The sequence below is a fragment of the Psammomys obesus genome, unplaced genomic scaffold, assembly GCF_907164565.1.
Source record: "Psammomys obesus unplaced genomic scaffold, mPsaObe1.curated_primary_1811, whole genome shotgun sequence".
In the NCBI taxonomy this organism is placed as follows: Eukaryota; Metazoa; Chordata; class Mammalia; order Rodentia; family Muridae; genus Psammomys; species Psammomys obesus.
The window spans coordinates 1,041,745-1,061,622 of NW_026590061.1; the positions used below are offsets into that span (position 1 = coordinate 1,041,745).

The 19,878-nt window shown below is 52.7% G+C and overlaps 1 protein-coding gene and 1 non-coding gene across 2 annotated transcripts in view; both read left to right on the forward strand.

Moving 5' to 3' along the window:
- Positions 1–8: 8 nt before the first annotated feature.
- Tmtc1 (transmembrane O-mannosyltransferase targeting cadherins 1) overlaps positions 9–19,878 on the forward strand; it is a gene marked incomplete at its 5' end in the record, with an annotated part of 135,277 nt that continues 115,407 nt past the window's right edge. The window contains 2 exons of the mRNA XM_055605615.1: positions 9–193; positions 12,149–12,326. Of these exons, the coding sequence (XP_055461590.1) occupies positions 9–193; positions 12,149–12,326 (363 nt within the window). The remainder of the gene's footprint in view (positions 194–12,148; positions 12,327–19,878) is intronic.
- Positions 15,563–15,635, forward strand: Trnak-uuu (transfer RNA lysine (anticodon UUU)). The gene has a single exon. It is a non-coding gene; the product is annotated as a tRNA-Lys (tRNA).

Below are 19,878 nucleotides of genomic sequence, written 5' to 3' on the forward strand. Positions count from 1 at the left end.
GCTGCCTGTGCTACGGCCGCTCGCTGCGCGGCGAGTTCGTGCACGACGACGTGTGGGCCATCGTGAACAACCCCGACGTGCGGCCCGGGGCCCCGCTGCGCTGGGCCGTCTTCGCCAACGACTTCTGGGGCAAGGGCCTGGCGGACGGCGCCAGCCACAAGTCCTACCGGCCGCTGTGCGTGCTGTCCTTCAGGTGAGCCCGCGCGCGCCGCGTCCGCACGCCGTGCCTGGAGGAGGGCTGCGCCGCGGGGCACTGCCGGCGGCTCCCGCGCCCCCTCCGGCTGCCCCCTGCGCCCCCCCCGGCCGCCCCCTGTGTCCCCTCCGGCTGCCCCTGCGCCCCCCCCCGGCTGCCCCCTGCGTCCCCCCGGGCTGCCCCCTGCGCCCCCCCGGGCTGCCCCCCTTTAGCCCGGCGCTCCCCGCTCTGTCCTCTCGCCACCCGCCGGGTCCTCCAGGTTTCCCTCCTGTGCTTGCCGCTCCGCCCGGTCCCCGCCTGCTCCTGTGCCGCGCTCCTGTCTCTCCCGTCTCCCCGGGTCCTCGGGGCGCCCGATGGTGGGTGCCCCGCGCCCCCGCCTCCCTCCCGCTCTGCGCAGCGCTCCGCCGGGGCAGCCCGGCGGGCTTCTCTCCGCCCGCCCCGGGACCTGTCGGGCTGCCTGGGTTCTCGCTCTGCCCCGGCTGCTCCCGGCTCTGCCCCGCCTCCCCCTGGCCCTCCTCGGCTCTCCCCGGGTCAGCTCCGGGTTCTCACGGTCTGCTCGGGGACGGCCCTGCGCTGCCCCGCGCTCCCGGCTCCCCGTGATGCGGGGCTGGCCCCGAGTTCACACGGAGACGGTGCGCTCGCTGCCGCGTTCCCGGGGTTCAGGGCTGACCTGACCTCTCGCTCCGGCCCCCTCGTGGAGTCTCCAGGCTGAGTGTGCCCGGCGGGGGCTGGCGAGCGGGTCCAGGCACGCTCCTCCGAGCACCGGCGCTGCGCCCTCGGCCTCCCTGACCGGAGCCTCTGCGTCCCGTCCCGCACCCCGGCACCCCGCCGAGCGCAGGGGGCCCCTCCCCGGCCCCAGAGCCGTGACTCAGCGTTTCTGTGCGAGGCGGTAGCCGCGGGCCGGGAGCACGCGTGTGTAGGGTGGGCTCTCTGCCTGAACTTAGAATTCCGGGAGAGACCGGTGGGGACCGAAGGGCTGAACCCCAGTCAGCGTAACTTGGCTTGTGGGCTGGCGAGAGCGCGCAGCACACAGCGGCTCTTGGGGCATCGGCTCCGAATTAGCCTGTCACAGGAGCTGTAGTTGATGGCGCTGATATCTGGGGACAGTTGGCGAAGTAACAGCCAGCGAGGGCCTTCAGGAGAGGCGGCCCATGGCTGGGAAAAGGAAACCCAGCAGTTGTTTCTCGCGTAATCCTTTTAAAGAGGGTAAAAAAAGCTTAGTCTGGCTCCGAAAGGGATGCTTTATAACAGCGTTAGTCTTTGGAAAGTTGTCTTGGTTTTCAACCCAAGTGAAGCCTTGGATGCAGAGTTTCTCGGCCCCTTTCATTTCCCAAGTGTGGTTTTCGTTTGTTTTTATCGTAAAACTAGGACTGGACGGGCGCCGGGCGTTCTCTTGGCCTGGGTGAGGCTGCTGAGTAACTTGAGGGCGGGTAAGCTCGCAGCGCTCCCTGTGCAGACTGGCTACAGCCCTGGAGCCTGCCCTGGGCCCTGGCCGAGCAGTTTCCACTCAAAGGGCCAGGGCTGAATGCCTGCCGGAGGCCTCAGTGAAAGGTGCAGGCTGTCCAAGTGTTTTCATAGTTCCTCATAGGAACTCCGCCAGGGCAGGGCAGGGCAGGAAGGGAGGGAGGCTGTGGCTACCCCACCTCTTATATCTTACATCACTAGCTTGGCTTAAACGCCACCCCCCTCCCCCGCAATCCCGCGGGGGTCATAAAGAAGGGGGAATTGGCAGGGTGGCAGAGCGGGGAAAGAAATGATATGCAGTCTCTTTGGGTGTTCACTGATTGTGCAAATGCCTCAGACTCCTGCTCCCCACTGTGTGGGTTGCCGTGAGAGAGTGCTGGGAGGTTGAGGTTTTGTCGTTTGTTTGATTGGTTGGTTGGTTGATTGGATTTTGTCAACTTGACCTGAGCGTCTTCTAGGAAGAGGGAAGCTCAACTGAGAAAACGAGGCTTCCATCAGATTGGCCCAGAGGTAGGCCTGCTGGGCCTTTCCTTGCCGAATGGCTGATGTGGGAGGCGCCAGCCCACTGTGGGTGGAGCCATTCCTGGGCAGGTGGTCTAGGCTGTGTGAGACAGCAGGGTGGGCAGGCAGGCTTGCATCAGTGAGCCTCTTCTCCCCTGTCTCCGCATCACTTCCTGCCTCCAGGCTCCTGCCTTGACTCCCTGAAATGATGGACCCCGGTCCAGACATGTAACGCAAATAAAGCTTTTTCTCCCTAGTTTTTTTGGGGTCTCGGGAGAGGGGGCTGAGGTGTTTATCACAATAGAAAGCAAATAGAGACCCAAAGCTCTCTCCCCGCCCCCTTTTAATGGGCCAGTTGAGCTGTGAGTCCAGAGAACGACAGGGTGTGGCTTGTAAGAGAAAGTAGCCCAGCTCCTCCTGTGCCCACGGCCAGGGTCACTGCGGTAGCCACCCTCCCCGAGGAACCCCGTGTTCCAGTGCAGCAGAAGAAGCCGAGTCCTGGAAGCGTCAGACACTTTTAACAGCTTTTCCCCTCCCTCCTCCTGTTTTGTTACTATTATCAGTTGGTTGCTTTGGGTTTGGGTCTTTTACTTGTTTCTTGAGACAGGCTCTTTCTCTGTAGCTCAGCCTGGCTTGAGATTCACTGTATAGCCCAGTTGTCCTCCTGCCTCAGCCTCCTAAGTGCTGAGATCACGATTTAATGAGCTCCCATGCCTAGTTAGACCTATGTAACCCGAGCCTGCAGGAAGGGAGGGAGATGCACTGTATTTGGTGTGGATCAATCAGTGGCTTGGTGTGCTGGCTGGTTTTTGTTTGTTTTTTGTCATCTTGACACAAGCTAGAGTCACCTGGGAGGGACAGAACATGAGTTGAGAAAATGCCTCCTTGTGTTGGGCTGTACTCAGCCTGAGGGCGTTTTCCTAGTTACTGATGGGTGTGTGCCCCTGGGGTACTGGTCCCGGGCACTCACCAGTGCCTGCATGCCTGTCGTGTTTATTTCGGAGTATATTTAGTTCTCTTCAGCTTGACAGTCGATTTCTGAGATTCTACTACGGTCTTAACGCCTCGAGCACAGGGGTCATGGATGCTGTACTTCCTCCTCCTATCAAAGCTCCTGAGCTCTGACAGCTAATCCAAGAGGCCCACCGTGATCCATGACAACCCCTAGGAGAGGAGACATCTGATGTTAGTCTTTTCTGGCCTCCAGTCGCATCCATTTTCAGCGAAGGATGTAATGTCTTTTCAGTCCCTGGTCACGACCTCTGAAACCAGAAGGAATGCATTAAGCTTCCCTGTAGATACTGAAGTGACACAGAACCAAAGGCCACAGTGCCCATAACTGCCCCTTGAAACCTGCTTCGATTGATTTAAAAGGTACTTAGCGTTTTCATTTCATCCTCTTGGGAAGAAGCTCCTGTGGAAATTTCCATTCAGTCATCGAGTAGAGCCTGACTCAGCAAAGGCCCCGGGGTCTTCAGCACCGACATGGGGAAGGTGAGGCTAAGTACAGACCTTAAACTCTTTTCCTTCCACGTTTAGGCTCTTAGATCACTGTTTGCTCTAAAGTTTTCCTGAATGCTTCTGATGATCACATAAGTCATAAGAGTAAAGTGGGTGGTTGAAATGTCAGAGCTAAAAAATAGAATATGTTAATATGCGTGGCTGTGGGGCCTGAAACTCGCTAATGCTTGATAATGACAGATTTTACCAGTAGTTCATATCTTTAGTCACGGTGCTCGCCAGCTCTGAGAAAGCGCAAGCATTCGCTACATGCCTTGCACCAGAGAACCTGAAGTGCCCCTCTTGGGCCTGCTGCCTATCTGCCCTCTTTGAGACTGTAAGGTAGTCGGTCTCTGCAAGGATGGCTGCTCTCTGCCCACTCTGGACAACAAGTGAAGATGGCCTGGGGTGTTTGAGATACCTAGGATGTTCTGTGATGGAGACATGGGCAGGGAAAGTAAGGATTGGAGGTGGTAAAAGCAGTATGGGAAAAACAAAACAACAACAAAAATCCTGGCCTGAGGTCATGAGAGGGGGAGAGCTGACCTTGCCAGGTGAGCCAGGCCCGAGGGCATGAGAGCAGGAAAGATGCTCTGCTCCTCCCCTGCTGAGGCAGTGCTGGAGAGTCCCCCCCCCCCCCCCAGGCAGTGTGGGTGCAGGAGAGCTGGCAGGCTGACCAGCTCTGCTACCACACATACCCAGACCCAGCTCAGCTCAGCCACCAGCCAGGCCCAAACCCAGCTCAGCTCAGCCACCACCCATACCATACCCAAACCCAGCTCAGCTCAGCTACCCCCTGTACCCAAACCCAACCCAGCTCAGCCAGCACCCAGGCCCAAACCCAGTTCAGCCACCACCCATACCCAAACCCAGGACTTGAGCTAACCCACTCCAACATCCAACACATCTGTGAACTGCTGGAGTATATGGAAAGGCTGGTCCTGCAGATCCAAAGCTTCAGGATCTCCATGACACAGGGCAGCAACAGGATGTCTGAGAGGAGCCCTGGTGAGGGCCCGGTATTGACAATGTGGCCGAGGCCTTGAACCAGAGAATGACTCATTGCAACAAACATTGTGAGTAAAGCTGCCTTGCAAGTTCAAGGCTGGAGCCCAGAGTGGGCTTTCCTTCCTTCTCCCACTGTGGATCCATTCGTGGGGAGGCCCTTCCTGCTTTCTATAAATGAACGAAGCACGAGGACCTCAAGGTCCTGTCAAAGGAACTAGCCTGGGCTGCATCCCCCTTTGCTCTAGCCTGGGCTATAACGTCCTTTGCTTCAGTGCAGTGACCTACATTCAGTGGTGTTGGACTTGGGTTCCTTCAGACAAACCTTTCTAAACCTTGGGATTTCTCAGCGTGAGGAATTTCACATTATTCACGTGGACTGACGGGCTCACCACAGCTAGGCCCCACATGGAGTTGGTGGTGCTAAAAACGTAATGATTAGAGGGTTGGGCTTGGAGCTTCCTGAAGTCAGCTCTGCTGCTCATTTGAAGAGGGGAAGGGGCTGCAGATTGGGTTCAGCCCTGTGTCAGTCAAATGGGCCAAATAATGATGCCCAAGTAAAGCCCTGAGCCCAGACTTTGCTCACTTCCCGGAAGCTTCGGCCGCCCCGCCGCTCTGAGCCGGGCCTTCTGCAGGCATGGCTTGCTCCCCTTGGTCCTGAGTTTTGTTCTTATCAGACTCCGAAGGTGCAGCGATTGATTTCCTTCATAACCCCTTCAGTGCAAGGTGTTCTAGAGTCGGAGGACCAGAGAGAGATGGGGGAAGGAAGCCTCAGTTTTGTAGCCAGCTCTCCAAATGCTCGATGCTTTGGGGATAACCATGGCTGATATTTGGAGTTAGGAGCCCTGGCAGAACTCTGCCTGGCTTAGGTTATTCCTTGACTGTGGGTAGGCCCTGAAGAATTGCAGTCGTCCAGGTGTGGGAGAGAGTGCACCTTCGTAAAGAAAGGCCTTTAAAGCCCAGTTGCAATTCCAACTAAGATACATGGCCTCGGGCTCTTCAGTTACTTGCCAATTCTCTCTTGACGTTCTCTTCTTGAACATTTTCTCTTTTCTGTGTGCTCTGCAGACTTCCTCTCCCCAGTGTTCCTCCCTCTAGAGACTTTCCCTTTAGTCTGTCATTACCCAGAGTGCCAAGGAGTCAGTGCTGGTGGTTGGCACCTTTCCTGGGGAACGGCTCTCTTATGGTGGCATCCAGTCAGAGCTGGCCGGTTGCAGAGTTTGCTTCTTCAGGTGGTGACATGATGCTGTGCTCATTTGTCTCTAGAACTGGAGGGAATGCAGACGAGACCCAGAATGACTGGGGCCTGTAGGCCCTACCTTAGAGGGGAAAACAAACTGAACCACGTGTCACTCATTGGTTGAATGATCTAAGATGACCATGGAAACCGTTCCCAAGCCAAGCGTTTGAGAGTCACAGGGTAGCTGGAGGAGGGGAAGTGAAAACAGAAGAGGAGGCTGGGACTGTTCAGGGGTTCTGCTGGGCTGTGAACTCCCAGGAGAGTTCGGGTGATGACGGAGTTGGGGTGATAGCTCAGAAGGTAAAATGCTTGCCTGGCAAGCACGAGGACCCATTTGTTGGTTTGTTTCTATTTTTGTTTTAAAAGGCCAGGCATAGTAGCCGTACTGTGTTATTAGCAGGACTGGGACGGACACAGGCAAGTTCCCGAGGCTGGCTGGCTGACAGGCCCAGCTGACCTGGTGATCTGTTTCAAAATCGGGGTGGTACTGAGGAATAGCAGCTGAGGTTCTTCTTCAAATGCACACACCTAAATGAATTTGCATACTTGTGCATATGCACAAACACACATGAGTGATGAAGGGGTCGTACTTCCTTTCTCCCCCTTTCCTGGTTGAGTTCTGTGTTGGAAAAGAATGCTTGCTGCTGAGCATGCGGAGTTTCCTGCTGAGCCTGCCAGCCCTGTGTGCCTTCAGCTGAGCTTTGAGACCCCTGTCTCATCGCTCTGCTAATCCCCTGCCTGGGTGCAGGTCTCAGACTCACATGCATCCCATTGTCTTGAGATGGAGGCAGGGAGTCTTAGCGGAAGATTGCACCAGTTTGTTGACACTGGTACCTCACGGAGGCCTAGTTTAGGGAGATACAATATCACACTGTCCTTGGTACAGTGCAGCTCACATCTGAGAATTCATAGCTGCCTGTGTTCCCTGCCCCATTGCGCCCCTGCCCCCCTGTGCCCCTGCCCCTCCCCACTGCAGCTATTCCTGAGAGGAAAGGCTCACTTCTGCCCACTGTCTCTGTAGCTTGCGTGTGCCCCACGCCCCCAAACCCACCCTCCTGAGACTTCACCATGCTGGCGCGCCCCCATCCCGCCCCTCACCCCCACGTGGGTGAGCCCGGTGTGTAAGGTGCTCCCGAGCCTGGCTGCCTCTCCTGGGTGAGCCCAGCTGTCCCTCACTGGCTCCTTGGGGAAGCTGAGGCCGGCTCCTCTCTGCGCATGCGCAGAGGAACATCTGGCGAGGCCTCTCACATGTTTGGGAGGGAACCCCAGGTTGCACAAGTCTGAGTCTAGGAGCCTGAAGGCCAAACATGGGGGAAACATTTCCATGACGGGCAGCAGAGACAAGTCCCGAGCTCGGAGGAGGAGCTGGGCTGCACAGGTCATGGGGTGGGCGGATCCTTATGCTGAATGACAGAGACATTGGTCTAGAGTGTTGCTTGACCTATGTACCGGGGAAATCTCGTGTGTGTGTGTGTGTGTGTGTGTGTGTGTGTGTGTGTGTGTGTGTCTGTCTGTCTGTCTGTGTGTATGTCTGTTTGTGTGCATGTGTGGCATGTGTGTGTGTGTATGTGATGTGTGTCTCTGTGTGTGTGCATGCGTGATGTGTGTGTGGGTGGTGGTGGCGGGGGCGCCGCCCAGGAGTATACAGGAGCTACCACTGTGGAAAGTCTCCCGTCTGGCCCAGGTCCAGACGTGGCTCGTTCCTGGATTTGGAGCGTCAGACTGAAGTACAGAGGCCTGTGAACGGGCCCTGTGTGTCCCCCAGCACACGTCTCTCTTGGAGATGCATGCTGATTAAAGTTTTGCTTTTCCTCATTCCCTGGACTTTAAGGGACCTGGAAGGAGTGAGAGCTCACCGGAGGGCCCTGGCTGTGAGAGGGAGGAGAGAGCTAGCACCCTTCTGCCTTTGCTCCTTGGTGTCAGGGACTTGACGTGAGTTCCTGGGACCTGAGGTGGCCGTCTTGGAGAACAGCCAAGCCAGGTGCTGTGAGCTCATGCCCTGGTCTCCTGGTCAGCTCCACAGGAAAGCAGGAGGTTCAGAAGAGGAAGGGATTTCATCAAGCTCAGGTTTGCAGACAGCCGGAGATAGCTGTTAAGGTTATTTCAGGGGGGAAAATTCTACTGCTTATCCTAGCTCTAAATGAGAAATGAAGACTAAGCCAAACAAAATGAGAGAGTCTTCGAGCTGAAAGGGAAAGATGGGCTTTTCTGACTTCCAGGATAATTTAGATTCATTTGTTTGTTCAACAGATTTCTTTTAGAATCTATTGTGTGCTCAGTGCAATGGATTTCAGTGATGGAGAGAATTAGCTTCTTAAATCTCTGGGAAAGTGCTCGTAACTCCCGAGGACAGTTGTTAAGGAGCCTTGGGAACTTGATGGAGTGCCATCGTGGAGGTACTCCCGGGGTGACCCCGACCCCAGACACTGCTCAGCCAGGTGGTGTTACAGGACTGTTGCTGTGTCCCTGAGGGCACTTTGGGTCATCCAGGCCCTGTGTTTAGATGCTTGCCGGCTGTGTTGGGCTTCTAGGTGTCCTGAACCCCTAATGCACACACAGTATAAATGAGATTTACAGGCTGGGCCTCATGGCGGGGCTGCTGGCTATGGCCTCCTGTTCATCGGCAAAGCTGAGCGCCCTGGAGCTGCCCAGCTCTGAAGCTAGAGGCTTTGGCAGTCCCAGCCCTGATGAGGCCGGGCAGGTCCTCCCGGAAGGGCCGAGGAGGCTGGGGTGCCAGTCTGGAAGAAGCAGAGGCAGGCAGGCTCCTGCTGGTTCTCCTGGGATCTCCCTGTATCTTCCTCATTCTTCTGGGTGAGTGACACCCACTCGACCCTGTCAGGAAACGGTGTCATGACAAGCCCAGCCCCTGTCCCCTGAGTGACTGTCCACCCCGCCGGGTTGGTAACGTCCATGGCACTGCCCTGTCCAGCTGACACCACCTTGGTACTTCTCTAATGGCTGAACTCTCAGCTGTGGGGGTATCAGCCCTGCCTCCCTGAGGACGGAGCCATGACCTTTGGCTCGTAGTACTTTACATCTTAGGGACGTGGTAATGCCTTCCCTTGGGAAGACACCTTATTTTTCTTTAAACAACAGTCATTCTGACGGTATTTTTATTTCCCGTTTGTGATCCTAAATAGAGACACAGGAAACAATCCACTGTCGCCTTTACTAAGGGGAAAATCCTGGCCATGGCAAAGACTGGCTTTCATTGGCACACCGGAGACTGGCGGAGGCCGTGGCTAACTGTGGACGATTGTCCTAATGAAGCAGGCACCCACATGTTTCCGTGTAGCACGGCCAGCCTGGAGGTGTCAAGTCTCCCAATATTTCGAGATAAGTTACAAATGCTTGCAGATACCTGCTGTAAACGTTTTGGCAGATTGAAGAACAGGTGTGAAGGTGAGAGGGAAGTGTTTTCGGGAGGAGCCTGGCCCGGCTCTAGCGTGGCTGATAGTCAGTTTCTAGCGCAACCACACCTGCTTCCCCTCTCGTGGACGTAGAGTAAGTGTGTGGGGTCAGTGTTGGGTTCATTCACCCACCTGTCCGCACACCCTGCTTCAGTGTTTGTGTGTGACAGCCACGAGGAGGCTGTGCTAGACACGGAGAGCAAAGCCGTCCCAACCCTGCACTCAGCTCACTTCCGCCCACCGTCTCTGGCTTGGGTGTGCCCCACGCCTCCAAACCCACCTTCCTGAGAGTGAGACTTCAGTTCCAAGGGCTGTTGCCCAGCGTGTAAGGTGCTCCCGAGCCCGGCCGCCCCTCACTGGTCCCCTGGGACTGGCCTCTCCTGTCCACCTGGAGAACATTTCCTTCCATCGCTGCACTCTGCTCCTGGTTAGCTGGCATGCTCCTTCCCCGCTCTACACGTTAACCCTTTAGGAGTGGACCCGTCTCTTCCCTTCTTGTCTGTGCACTGCCTCAGGTGGTTAATGGCCAGCGAGTCTTGTTGAATGAATGGAGCGATGAACTGTTAGATCTGTGGCTCCCTGGCTCTGTTGGTGGTCCGTCCCAGTTAGTGGCTGAGAACGTTAGCTTTTCCAGGGGAGGCGTCAGTCCCTCGGGGCCGAAAGTGTGTAGCGCGTTAATCTGCACTCTGCTCGTCTCTGTGCCCAGCGTGTTGTAGCCCCATCACTGTGTTGACACTGGTACTCCAGTGTAGGCCGCCCCTCGCACAGATGCTCTGTCCTGTGTGTAAGTGTGGATCTGAGCTCTTGGCAACGACATCGGGCAGATCAGTGACAGGCGCTGGGGCTTGTGACAGGCGCTGGGGTCTCAGTCCCGGAGGGCGCTCAAGTATCAGTCCCGCTCTGTGCTGGCCGCAGATCCATCTGGCCATCAGGCTTGCCGGCAGACTGCTGTGATGAATGTCTCTGTTGAGGTGGGGCGCGTGGCATCGATCACAGCCCCTCTTCCATTGAGTTATGAAACGTCACCAGTGAACCCTGTTCTGTGTGCACACCCATTCTTCTGCGCACCCATCTCGCTCCAGAACCAGAGGTCCTGCCTCTATTCTCACAGGCTGTGGGTCTCCTTTTGCCTGGGTGGGAGGAGGGATGGGAGTGCCCACGAGGGCAGGGAATGTGGTGGGAAGAGGGCCGCGCTCGGCCGTGGACACTACAGAACAGTGGCTTCCCGGACCAGCTGCAGGGAGGCGGAGGACGGGTGAGGGGAATGTGTATGAGAAGGGAGGCAGCCAGGGCCCCGTATACTTCATTAGACAGCTTGGTCCTGGGTCCTGTCACCTGAGCAGGGGCAGGGTTCCTGATTGTCATGGGCTGTGGGTGGGGTATCAGAAGCTGTTCTCCAGTAAGCAGGCTTCCAGTTCAGAGACATCTTCCAAACAAGATGAGGCAGGAGCGTGCTGCCCGGCTGGGGAAGGGACTCCCGCTTGCACTGAGCTGGGGGCTGTCTGGTCTTGGAGGCCGCAAACCTCAGCAGCACGCCCTCCAACAGCAGATAGGTTGTGTTAGAAAATTTTGTTAGCATTTTGTCTCAAATGTTTGTCTCTCTCTTTTTACACGTTTTAGAGCTTCTTATTTTATAAATAACACCATGAGGTTGTGTAGGTATTTGTGTATGTGTGTACAAATCATTATTTCATGATGGAAAATTTCTGGAATTAGAATTTCCAGTCAAAGGGCACACACCTCCCTTTTCCACTTTCACGTTTGTGGGGGTGTGCGCGTCTCAATATGTTTGTGGAAGTCCGTAAGGTAGCAACTAGGATAATGGCTGGGGGTCACCACAACACGAAGAACTGCATTAAAGGCCGCAGCACTTAGGGGTCTGAGGACCCGTGTTCTGCAGACTTGGCTGGGTACACTCTTCCCTTTACTAAGGGGAACCCGTAGATGTGTCTCTGTGATTTGGAGCTGTGCAGGTATGTTTGTGATGCTGAGCATCTGTCTGTGGTTCTCTCTTAGTTGGCTTTTTCATGGTGTTAACAATCAGACTCTCAGATGGGGCGGGGGGGGCGGGGAAGGGGGGCTGTGTTACGAACACAAACCCTGGCCACCCAGAGGCCCAGTGATAACGGCTTGCTGCTCAGCCTGGCCACCTGAGCTTGAGACCCACACGGTGGGGAGAGAGAACCAACTCCCACAGCTGACCTCTGACCTCCACGTGTGCACAGTGGCGTGCATTCGTGAACTCACTTCGTCCTCTCTCCCAGACATGCACACACAAAATAAATAAATAAACATTGAGAAAAATACTACAAATACTAAAGCCTCCCGGTGAGTTTGCTCTGTGCTGTCTCAGCTGCAGCTGGGGTAGCAAGTGTCGCTAACACGGCCCACCGCTACCACATCCCATGTGAGCTGCTGCGGACGCGGCGTCCAGGTGTAGACTCTGGAGACGCGGTCCCCGGTGCTCCCCGGCTGAGAACCCTGTCTGTGCCTGGCTGGTCCATGCCTGGCTTGTCCTGGCTGAGACAGGGGTGCAGTGTCGTGCTTCCGTTCCTCTCCAGTGGCCATGGCTCCCCTGGGTTCCAGGTAAAAGCAAGAATGATGGGAAGGGGCTTCTGTCTGTCCCTGGCCGGCGCCAGCACCGTCTCTGTGCTGGCTTCTGCCCGTGAGTCAGCGCTGATAGGACGGAGCCTGAAGGCAGACACGCACGAAGCTTGAGAGTCGCTGGGCCGCTAGCGTCTCTTGCGAGGCGATGGCTGGCGGCTGCGCTTGTGTTTGACTCTTGGGGCTGTGGCTTGTCTCGACTCTCCATTTCGACTTTGTACCTTCTGGCAGGCTGAACATTTTTCTGACCGGCATGGACCCGCTCTACTTCCACGCCGTGAATGTGGTCCTGCACTGCCTGGTGACCTTCGTGCTGATGTACACCTGCGAGAAGACGGTCTTCAAGAGCCGCGGGCCGGCGTTCCTCACCGCCCTGCTCTTCGCGGTGCACCCTGTGCACACTGAGGCGGTGAGTGCTCGGGAGGCGGGGAATAGTGCCCGCTGACAGCCCAGTGAGAGCCGAGCGTGTGCCGTGCCAGCCAGGGCGGTCACGCCTACCTGCGCGCCCTTCCGCCCGGCCATGCCACGAAAGTGCTCACGCCGCTCTGCCCGGAGGTAGCTGCCTCTTCGCACAGGGGCTAGAGAGCGCTCCGCCTTTTCACTGGTGAGGAGAGTTACACCCCATGTGCTTCGGGTAACAGGGGCCATGTGAGGCCCCACCCCACGCTGTCGCCCTGCTCTGCCTCGTGCCCGAGTTTACAGCCTGAAGCTGCACGTGCTGAGCACGGAGCTGGAGAGCTAGACCGTGACCTTCTCCCAGGGAGTGCAGACAGGCTTGGGGGACTTAGATCGCCTCCCCCTTATCTCACCTGATAAGAAGTCTGGCTCTTTTGTGTGGGGAAGACTTTGGAAGGTTTACTAGTTTGGATCTGTGACCCCTTTCAAAGCTTTGGTCCACCGTGCACCAGGTGAGTTAGGGCCACGACGCCACTGTGTGCGTCCAGTGACAGGAACAGGCATTTCTGTGTGTGCTGCTGTGGGTAGGTAAGGGCTCTCGGGGCCACTGGCACCCAAGCTTTCGGAGAGTGCGGCTTTCTGGCTGACGGACACCATGCTCTCCATAGATGGCCTGCAGCGCCTCCTCGGGCACCTGGGCGCGCCCTGAAGATCTGCCCAGGAGCTTGAGGTACTGCAGCTCTCCCGGAGCTCCCCTCATTTGCCTGCTCTTGTCTGCAGGAGGAATGCGTACTCCTGTGACTGGCTGTCCCAGCAGACGCCTCTGAGTCGCCTGCAGAGGACAGTTTTGATGTGTTGCTGTGCCGAAGCCTCACAGAGGGACTTCCTAGCTCTCTCTGCTCATTTTCTGTTTCAGTGAAGAATATGTCCTGGTGTTAGCAGGACCCGATGGTACTCTGTGCTGAAGCTCTGAGTCGGAAGTGAGATGGTGGACATGGGGCCTCATACAATGTTTATCTGAAGTGTTTAATCACACGAGAAGTGTAATGCAATTAGCTGATACCATAGTGAGGACTTGCATATTTTTCATGAACAGAATTCTAAATCTTTAAGCCCAAGGTGATGTTGATTATTAAAGTTTAATATTGACTCATCTTTTAGTTAAACAGTGGTTATTCCTAAACCAGCTGTATACCCAAATCACCACACAGAGACTAGGATTTATTTAATTAACCTAGAGCACAGTGCTGGCAATAGTGACTCCATCCTAAACCTCTAAGCCTGCATAGTTTCTTCCCATTCTGATTTCACCCATTATACTTGCTTTTAGTCATATCTCAGGTCTGGTTCATCTCTCCTGATGGTTCCAAGTTCTCTCCTGCCAATCCCTCCACTCCGACTCCTCCCCTCCGGACCAGGATGTCCCACCCTATCCTTTCCATTGCTCAGCATTGGCTAGTTGTTTAATTGAAATTACAAAGAACAAATGGTGGCATGTTTACACAAACTTGAGACAGGTGATGCTTAGAATAAGCATCACAATGGAATGTCTGGTTTGAACCAGATAGTGGGGGAGAGAAATCAGCATTTGAATGAACAAGGATAAAGTGTAGGTTTTCCACAAGAACATTATACCAACATTTCCTCCTTTAAGTCCAATAAAGGCTCCTTTTCTCATAATACAATAATAATTATAAAAGTTATGAAAACTATTAGGTAAGATTTACATGTGTAATGTCCAGTTGCATTTGGCAACTTAGGAGAAAATATTTGATTATCTATCCTATCTGGACAAGTTTAGAGTTCAGTACCTAAATTAACCTTTATCCTTGTTGGTATTACCTATATGAAAATATTTTCTTAAATTCTAAAAAACGTAAGATAAATATTGTGGAACTATAACTACCTGGTCTTCAACCCCACCAGAGACTTGAGAAGGAATAAAATTAGTTACTGGAGTAAATAGGAAGTGCATGTTAGCAGCTTCCAACAACAACAAAATGACAGTTTGCTGCCTGAACAGTCACCCCAAATTCTCTATAACGTTGGAGCATCATCTTCAGCCTTCTGGCTTAGAATATTGGACAGACTTATACGTGAAACAGGAACTATTTAGGACTTGCTTACCCTGTCTTGGCACAGTTCGGGCAGTCGACTTGTCCTGCATTTAAGCTTGCCCATTTTTGGCAGAATTCTGTCTGTTGAGAAACAAGGGTGTTTTCTTTTTGCCTGTGGCTTGTTTTCCACATTTGAAGCCATCTCCATATGGAGGTTCTTTGATGCCCATCACCTTCTTTGAGTTAGGCTGGGTGCTGCCAGGAGATGACCTTTCTCATTGTCAAAGAATCTTTAAAATAATAAAGACATTTTTAAAAGCCACATTCTCTGGGTCTCTGAAGTTTTTGAAGACTTACCTATCTTCATGCAGTTGACCGGTCTACAAAGTCATAAATCTATCTCTTAACCCTAGGCTGTATACTCCTGTGATAAATTAGACTACTATCTGACATGACTATGACCTTGTTCCAAGACAACACTAACAGGATCTGCATTTCTACTTTAGCATATAGACCTTCATCTAGTAATTGAACCTTAACAATACACTTAAAATATCCAGTATGACCAAGTTGGCCTATAGCTGAAGACTTTCTCTCCAGCATCTCAGTGGGTTGCCATTTTGTAATATCTTCAAGCCTCTGTGGACTTTTCTCATCTGGAACCACCTCTTTTGGTGTTAGTGTAAGCACCAGATTGGATTGCTCTGAAGGCTCTCTATTTTGATTCAAAGATTCCCCCATCCTCTGTTCTATGACCTTTAATTTAGCATCTATTTTCTCAGTCTCTTCTTTCTCCAAGACTGTCTTATCCTGATCTCTACCAAAGAGGATATACAAAACTGAAATCATCAGTGAAATCATGTATGCTAAGAGAAGCAAACTCAAATGGTACCTAGAAGCACTGTGTCATCGTGCCTTCCTCCATTTTCAACATAGGAAAGTATCTTTTTAAATCTCAAAACCTTTCCCTAAGGACTTCACTTTCTTAGACCCAGGTTCCCTCTTAGACTTTACCAGGTCAGATGCTTGTGGCTTCTCAGTCTGTCTCTGGCTCCTGCTTCGAGGGAGAGATGTTTTTTTCTGCCTCCCTCACTGGATCCTGACCCCTTCCTCACTCTGGGAAGTTAATGGGTCCACAAATGTTTGTTCCTTAGATCATTAAGAACCCCTTCTCAAAGGGATTTCACTTTCTGCCTGGCTAGCTCAGTCGGTAGAGCATGAGACTTTTAATCTCAGGGTCATGGGTTTGTGTCCCACGTAGGGCGCCATTTGTTGTAGATTATTAAAGTTTAATATTGATTTATCTTTTAGTTAAACAGTGATTATTTCCAGAACAGCTGTATAGCCAAATCACCACACAAAGACTAGGATTTATTTAGTTAACTTAGAGCACAATGCTGGGCAATAGTGACTCCATCCTCAGCCTCCAAGCCTGCATAGTTTCCTCCCATTCAGATTTCCCACATTATCCTTGCTTTTAGTTATATCTTAGGTCTGATACCTCTCTCCACATGGTCCCAAGTCCTCTCCTGCCAATCCCTCCTCTCCAACTTCTCCCACTCACTTTTTTTCCTCCCCTCCAGAACAGGATGTTTCACCCTATCCTTTGCATTGCTCAGCACTGGCTGGTTGTTTTATTGACAATACAGAGAACAAATGGTGGCATGTCTACACAAACTTGAGACAAGTGATGCTTAGAATAAGCACTACAATGCAATGTCCAGATTGAAACCAGATAATGGGGTAGAGAAATCAGCATTTGAATGAACAAGAGTAAATTGTATACAATCCACAAGAACATTATACCAACACCAAGGTATGATGTGTGTGTGTGTGTGTGTGTGTGTGTGTGTGTGTGTGTAGTGTCATATATATATATATATAATATATATATATTATATATATATCAACAGGGTATGTACATATATGAGCATTAGTGTTTGTGTGTGAACATCTAACGTACATACATATTATATGTTGGGGAAGTAGTGGATAAAAATCACTGTTAAAAAACAACTGCATCATTAAGATAGTTTTCCTTCTCTTTCTGAGAAAGTCAGACTGGGCAGAGTTCCTACGGGGGAAGACTGAAGTGTAAGTAATGGCCCCTGCTGCCAGCACGGTAAAGCTGTTCGCTAGACTTCTGGAAAGCAGGGACAGTGATAGGAGACAGGAGACACTGAGCTGCTGTAAGGACTGATGTGTTGACATCCATCGCTTCTGTCCAAATTAAAGTCAGGTTGTCCCGCCGGTCAGCTAACAGATCACAAAACCCGACGTGAGCTGGCGGGCCCTGTGTGGGAGTTACCTGACTTCGGAGCTCACAGCATCAAGCCTGGGACACACATCCTGCTGTTCTCATCCATAGGAACAGTCTAAAGGTGGAAGCCAGACTGAGAATTGTCTTGCTCTCCTAAAAAAGGCGGACGAGCCGCACATAGCAAACCCGGACACAGTTACTACCCTGCTCACCTTCATGTCTAGTATGTGAATTATAACCAGAAAACCAATACGTAACTAAAATATAATATGTGGAGAAATGTGATTATCCCAGAAATTTTAAAAATAATTAAGCAAAAAAAAAAATAATAATAAGCACCGTAGATATAGCTCTGTGCTAGAGTAATTGCTTAGGATGTGTGAGGTCCTGAGTTCCATGTTTTGCAACATGCACACACAGACCAACAAGATTCCATATGTATTTTCATTATGAAGAGGTAGTATGATAAGTGAAATATACCTAAACGTCACTTTGCGGTGCATCAAGAGGAAATGCTGAGGGGAGGTAGCACTCCGTGTGTGAGTTCACAGGAGAGAGCACTGCAGAGGTTTCCATGGGAAGGAGCGCTGGCTCAGCAGGTGTGATGGCCAGGGCAGTGGTGTCGGAAGTGCCTGGGAAGTGCAGGCAGGAAACGCAGGACTGCAGGGTCACCCTGGCTATGTGTGCAGCCTTTCGGCCAGCCTGACATTCAGGGAATGCTGCCTCAATAAACTCGGAAAAGATTGAAAGCTCTTGGATTTAGGCAGAAGACGGGCAGCCTGGGCGGCTCCGGCTCCTGTGAAATATATAGCCCAGGGTGATATTCTATTTTTGACAAATTTACAAGCTACAGTTGTGTACTGTACTTGGGGACAGTTATTGCAGGAAAGATCAACTGTGCAGTTAGAGTTTTAGTTCATTGGCTGAGGAGAGAGAGAGAACGCAAGGCAGCCATGGGCAGTGCGATCAAGACCTGAGAGAGGTTGGGTTCACTAATGGCAAATCCTATTAGTGAAGCGACCTTCAGAAAGGGCTTTCTGGGGGCTTTTGTGCTAATACGAAAATCCATAGTAACATGATTAAAGAGACATAGGTGTTGAAGAGCCGGGAGGACAGTATTTGGAGAAGGTGGGGGGAAGTTACTTGTGTTTGCAAGATGAGGAGCTGTGAAGAAGAGGTGAGGAAATCTGAGCCAACAAAGCATTTACACTATAAAGCAAGGTGGACTCTGCTATTTAATTATAGATTGCAGTTCAGGCTCCTAGAGAGGACAGGGAGACGCAAGAGACAATGCGCTTCACAGACAATTAGTGATAAATTATTGAACATGCACAGTGAGGCATGGGGGCCTGGGGAAATCGCCCTTCTTCATTAAACAAGACTGAAATGGACCATATTGTGTTATTCCAGGAAGATGGAGAATTTAAATGTGGGGTGGTTTTGTATAGATGCGTCGACATGACCCTGTGTCAGCATGTTGACTCGGCTTATGTCACAAGTGAGGTTAACAAATAGATAATGAGTCTAGGCATGTAGGTGCCAGATCATTGGAGGCAGAGTTAGTTCACATGTAAGTGAGCGGGGACACGTTGGCTGATCTTGTCTTTCAGCACGCATTTGAATGCACACATATGGTGACAGTGGGGAATCGCAGACTCAGGACCGGACACCTCATTTAAGCCCTCGGGATTCCTGAGCAGGCCTCCTAATGTGGCATTTCTTTGAAATTTTATGCTTTTCTGAATCAAGACAAAAACAGCAAATTATTGTGATTCCCCTATGAAAATGTGACTTTGGTCTCCATAGACATCACAGGTTTGAAGGAGTGAAAGAAAGGACCCAGGAAGCCGGCACACAGAGCAAAGGTTAGAGCCAGCAATTCTAGACTGGAACAGGAGGCTTGGGAGAACATTGGCTGTGATCTCAGCAGCCGATCTGGCTCCTGGCTGATGACACTCGCCTCACTCATCCCTGGCTCTGTCTGATGCTAATGGAACTCATTCTTGCAGATAAAATAAATATCTGTAACTCTATACAGAGTCTTGGCAAGGTCCCTGTCAGTAGCATCCTTAAAATAACACATGTAACCTGAAGGCAAATGAAGGTCTAACAGGCATTTTCTACACATAATTTTGTGGTTGTGGCTGATAGGTCTGCACGTCAGCTCACACACTCGTAACCCGAAAATCTCAGATTCCAAAATCTCCAAAGCCCAACTCTTTGAGTGTTGACCTGAGGTGACAGCTGGGAAATCCCCCACCTGACCTCACATGCCAGGTCACAGTGGAAGCCTGGCCACACCAGCGATATCGTATAAGATCACCCTCAGACTCTGTCCAGAGAGTATGCGGCATTAGTGGTGGGTTCCGTGTTTAGTCTTCCGGCCCGTCACCAGGACATGTTGCTGCCTATACATGAAGATGCTCTAAAGTCTGAAAATGAGCTTCTGAGACATTTCTGGTGCCAAGCAGTTAGGTGGCCTGTGTTTACGTTCTGCGCGGTTGTATTCACAGTGTGTGTGCGTTGCGGCACTTTAACGGTGTTGACGTAACTGCCCTGCTCATGAAGGCCCGCAGCCCGGGGCTGGGAAACACGCGTGTGCTTCTGCCCTCCTTGTGCCTTTTTAAATGTGCTGATGCGGGCAGGGTCAGCCACCAGCGCCTTGACACCCTCATCTTCACCCCTGCTGCCTGCCCCCAGCGCTCACTCCACTGCACGGGCGCTGTCTCCCCTTCTCCCTCCCCCTAAAAACAACGCTCAGTCTGCTGCCCTCCAAGACAAGTGCACGAGGGCACGAACGCAGGAGGGCACGAATGCACGCCGGCGCCTCTCCTGGCCCGGCTTCAGGCTCCTCAGTCTCAAGCTCCTGAGACCTCCCTCGCCTCCGCTTTCACTCTCAGGCAGCAGGGCCAGCCTTCCCTGATGCCCCTGCAGCCAGGATGGAGCTTCAGTCACAGCAGACACCAACAGAGCAGAGGCTTTAAAACTGTGCTCCGGTTTCTCCTGTACGGTTTTATATCTTGAATAAGAGAGAGAGAGAAAGGAGAGAGAGATACACAAACATCTTATGGAGCACAGTGGTGCTGGTGCTTGTAAACCACGCCAACGTCCCTGCGCCCTTTGTGCCCGCCGCAGCCCCCCCTCCCCCCCCCCTGCCCGCCGCAGTCCCCCCCCCCCCCCCGTGCCCGCCGCAGTCCCCCCCCCCCCCCCGCGCCCGCCGCAGCCCCCCCTCACACCCCCGTGCCCGC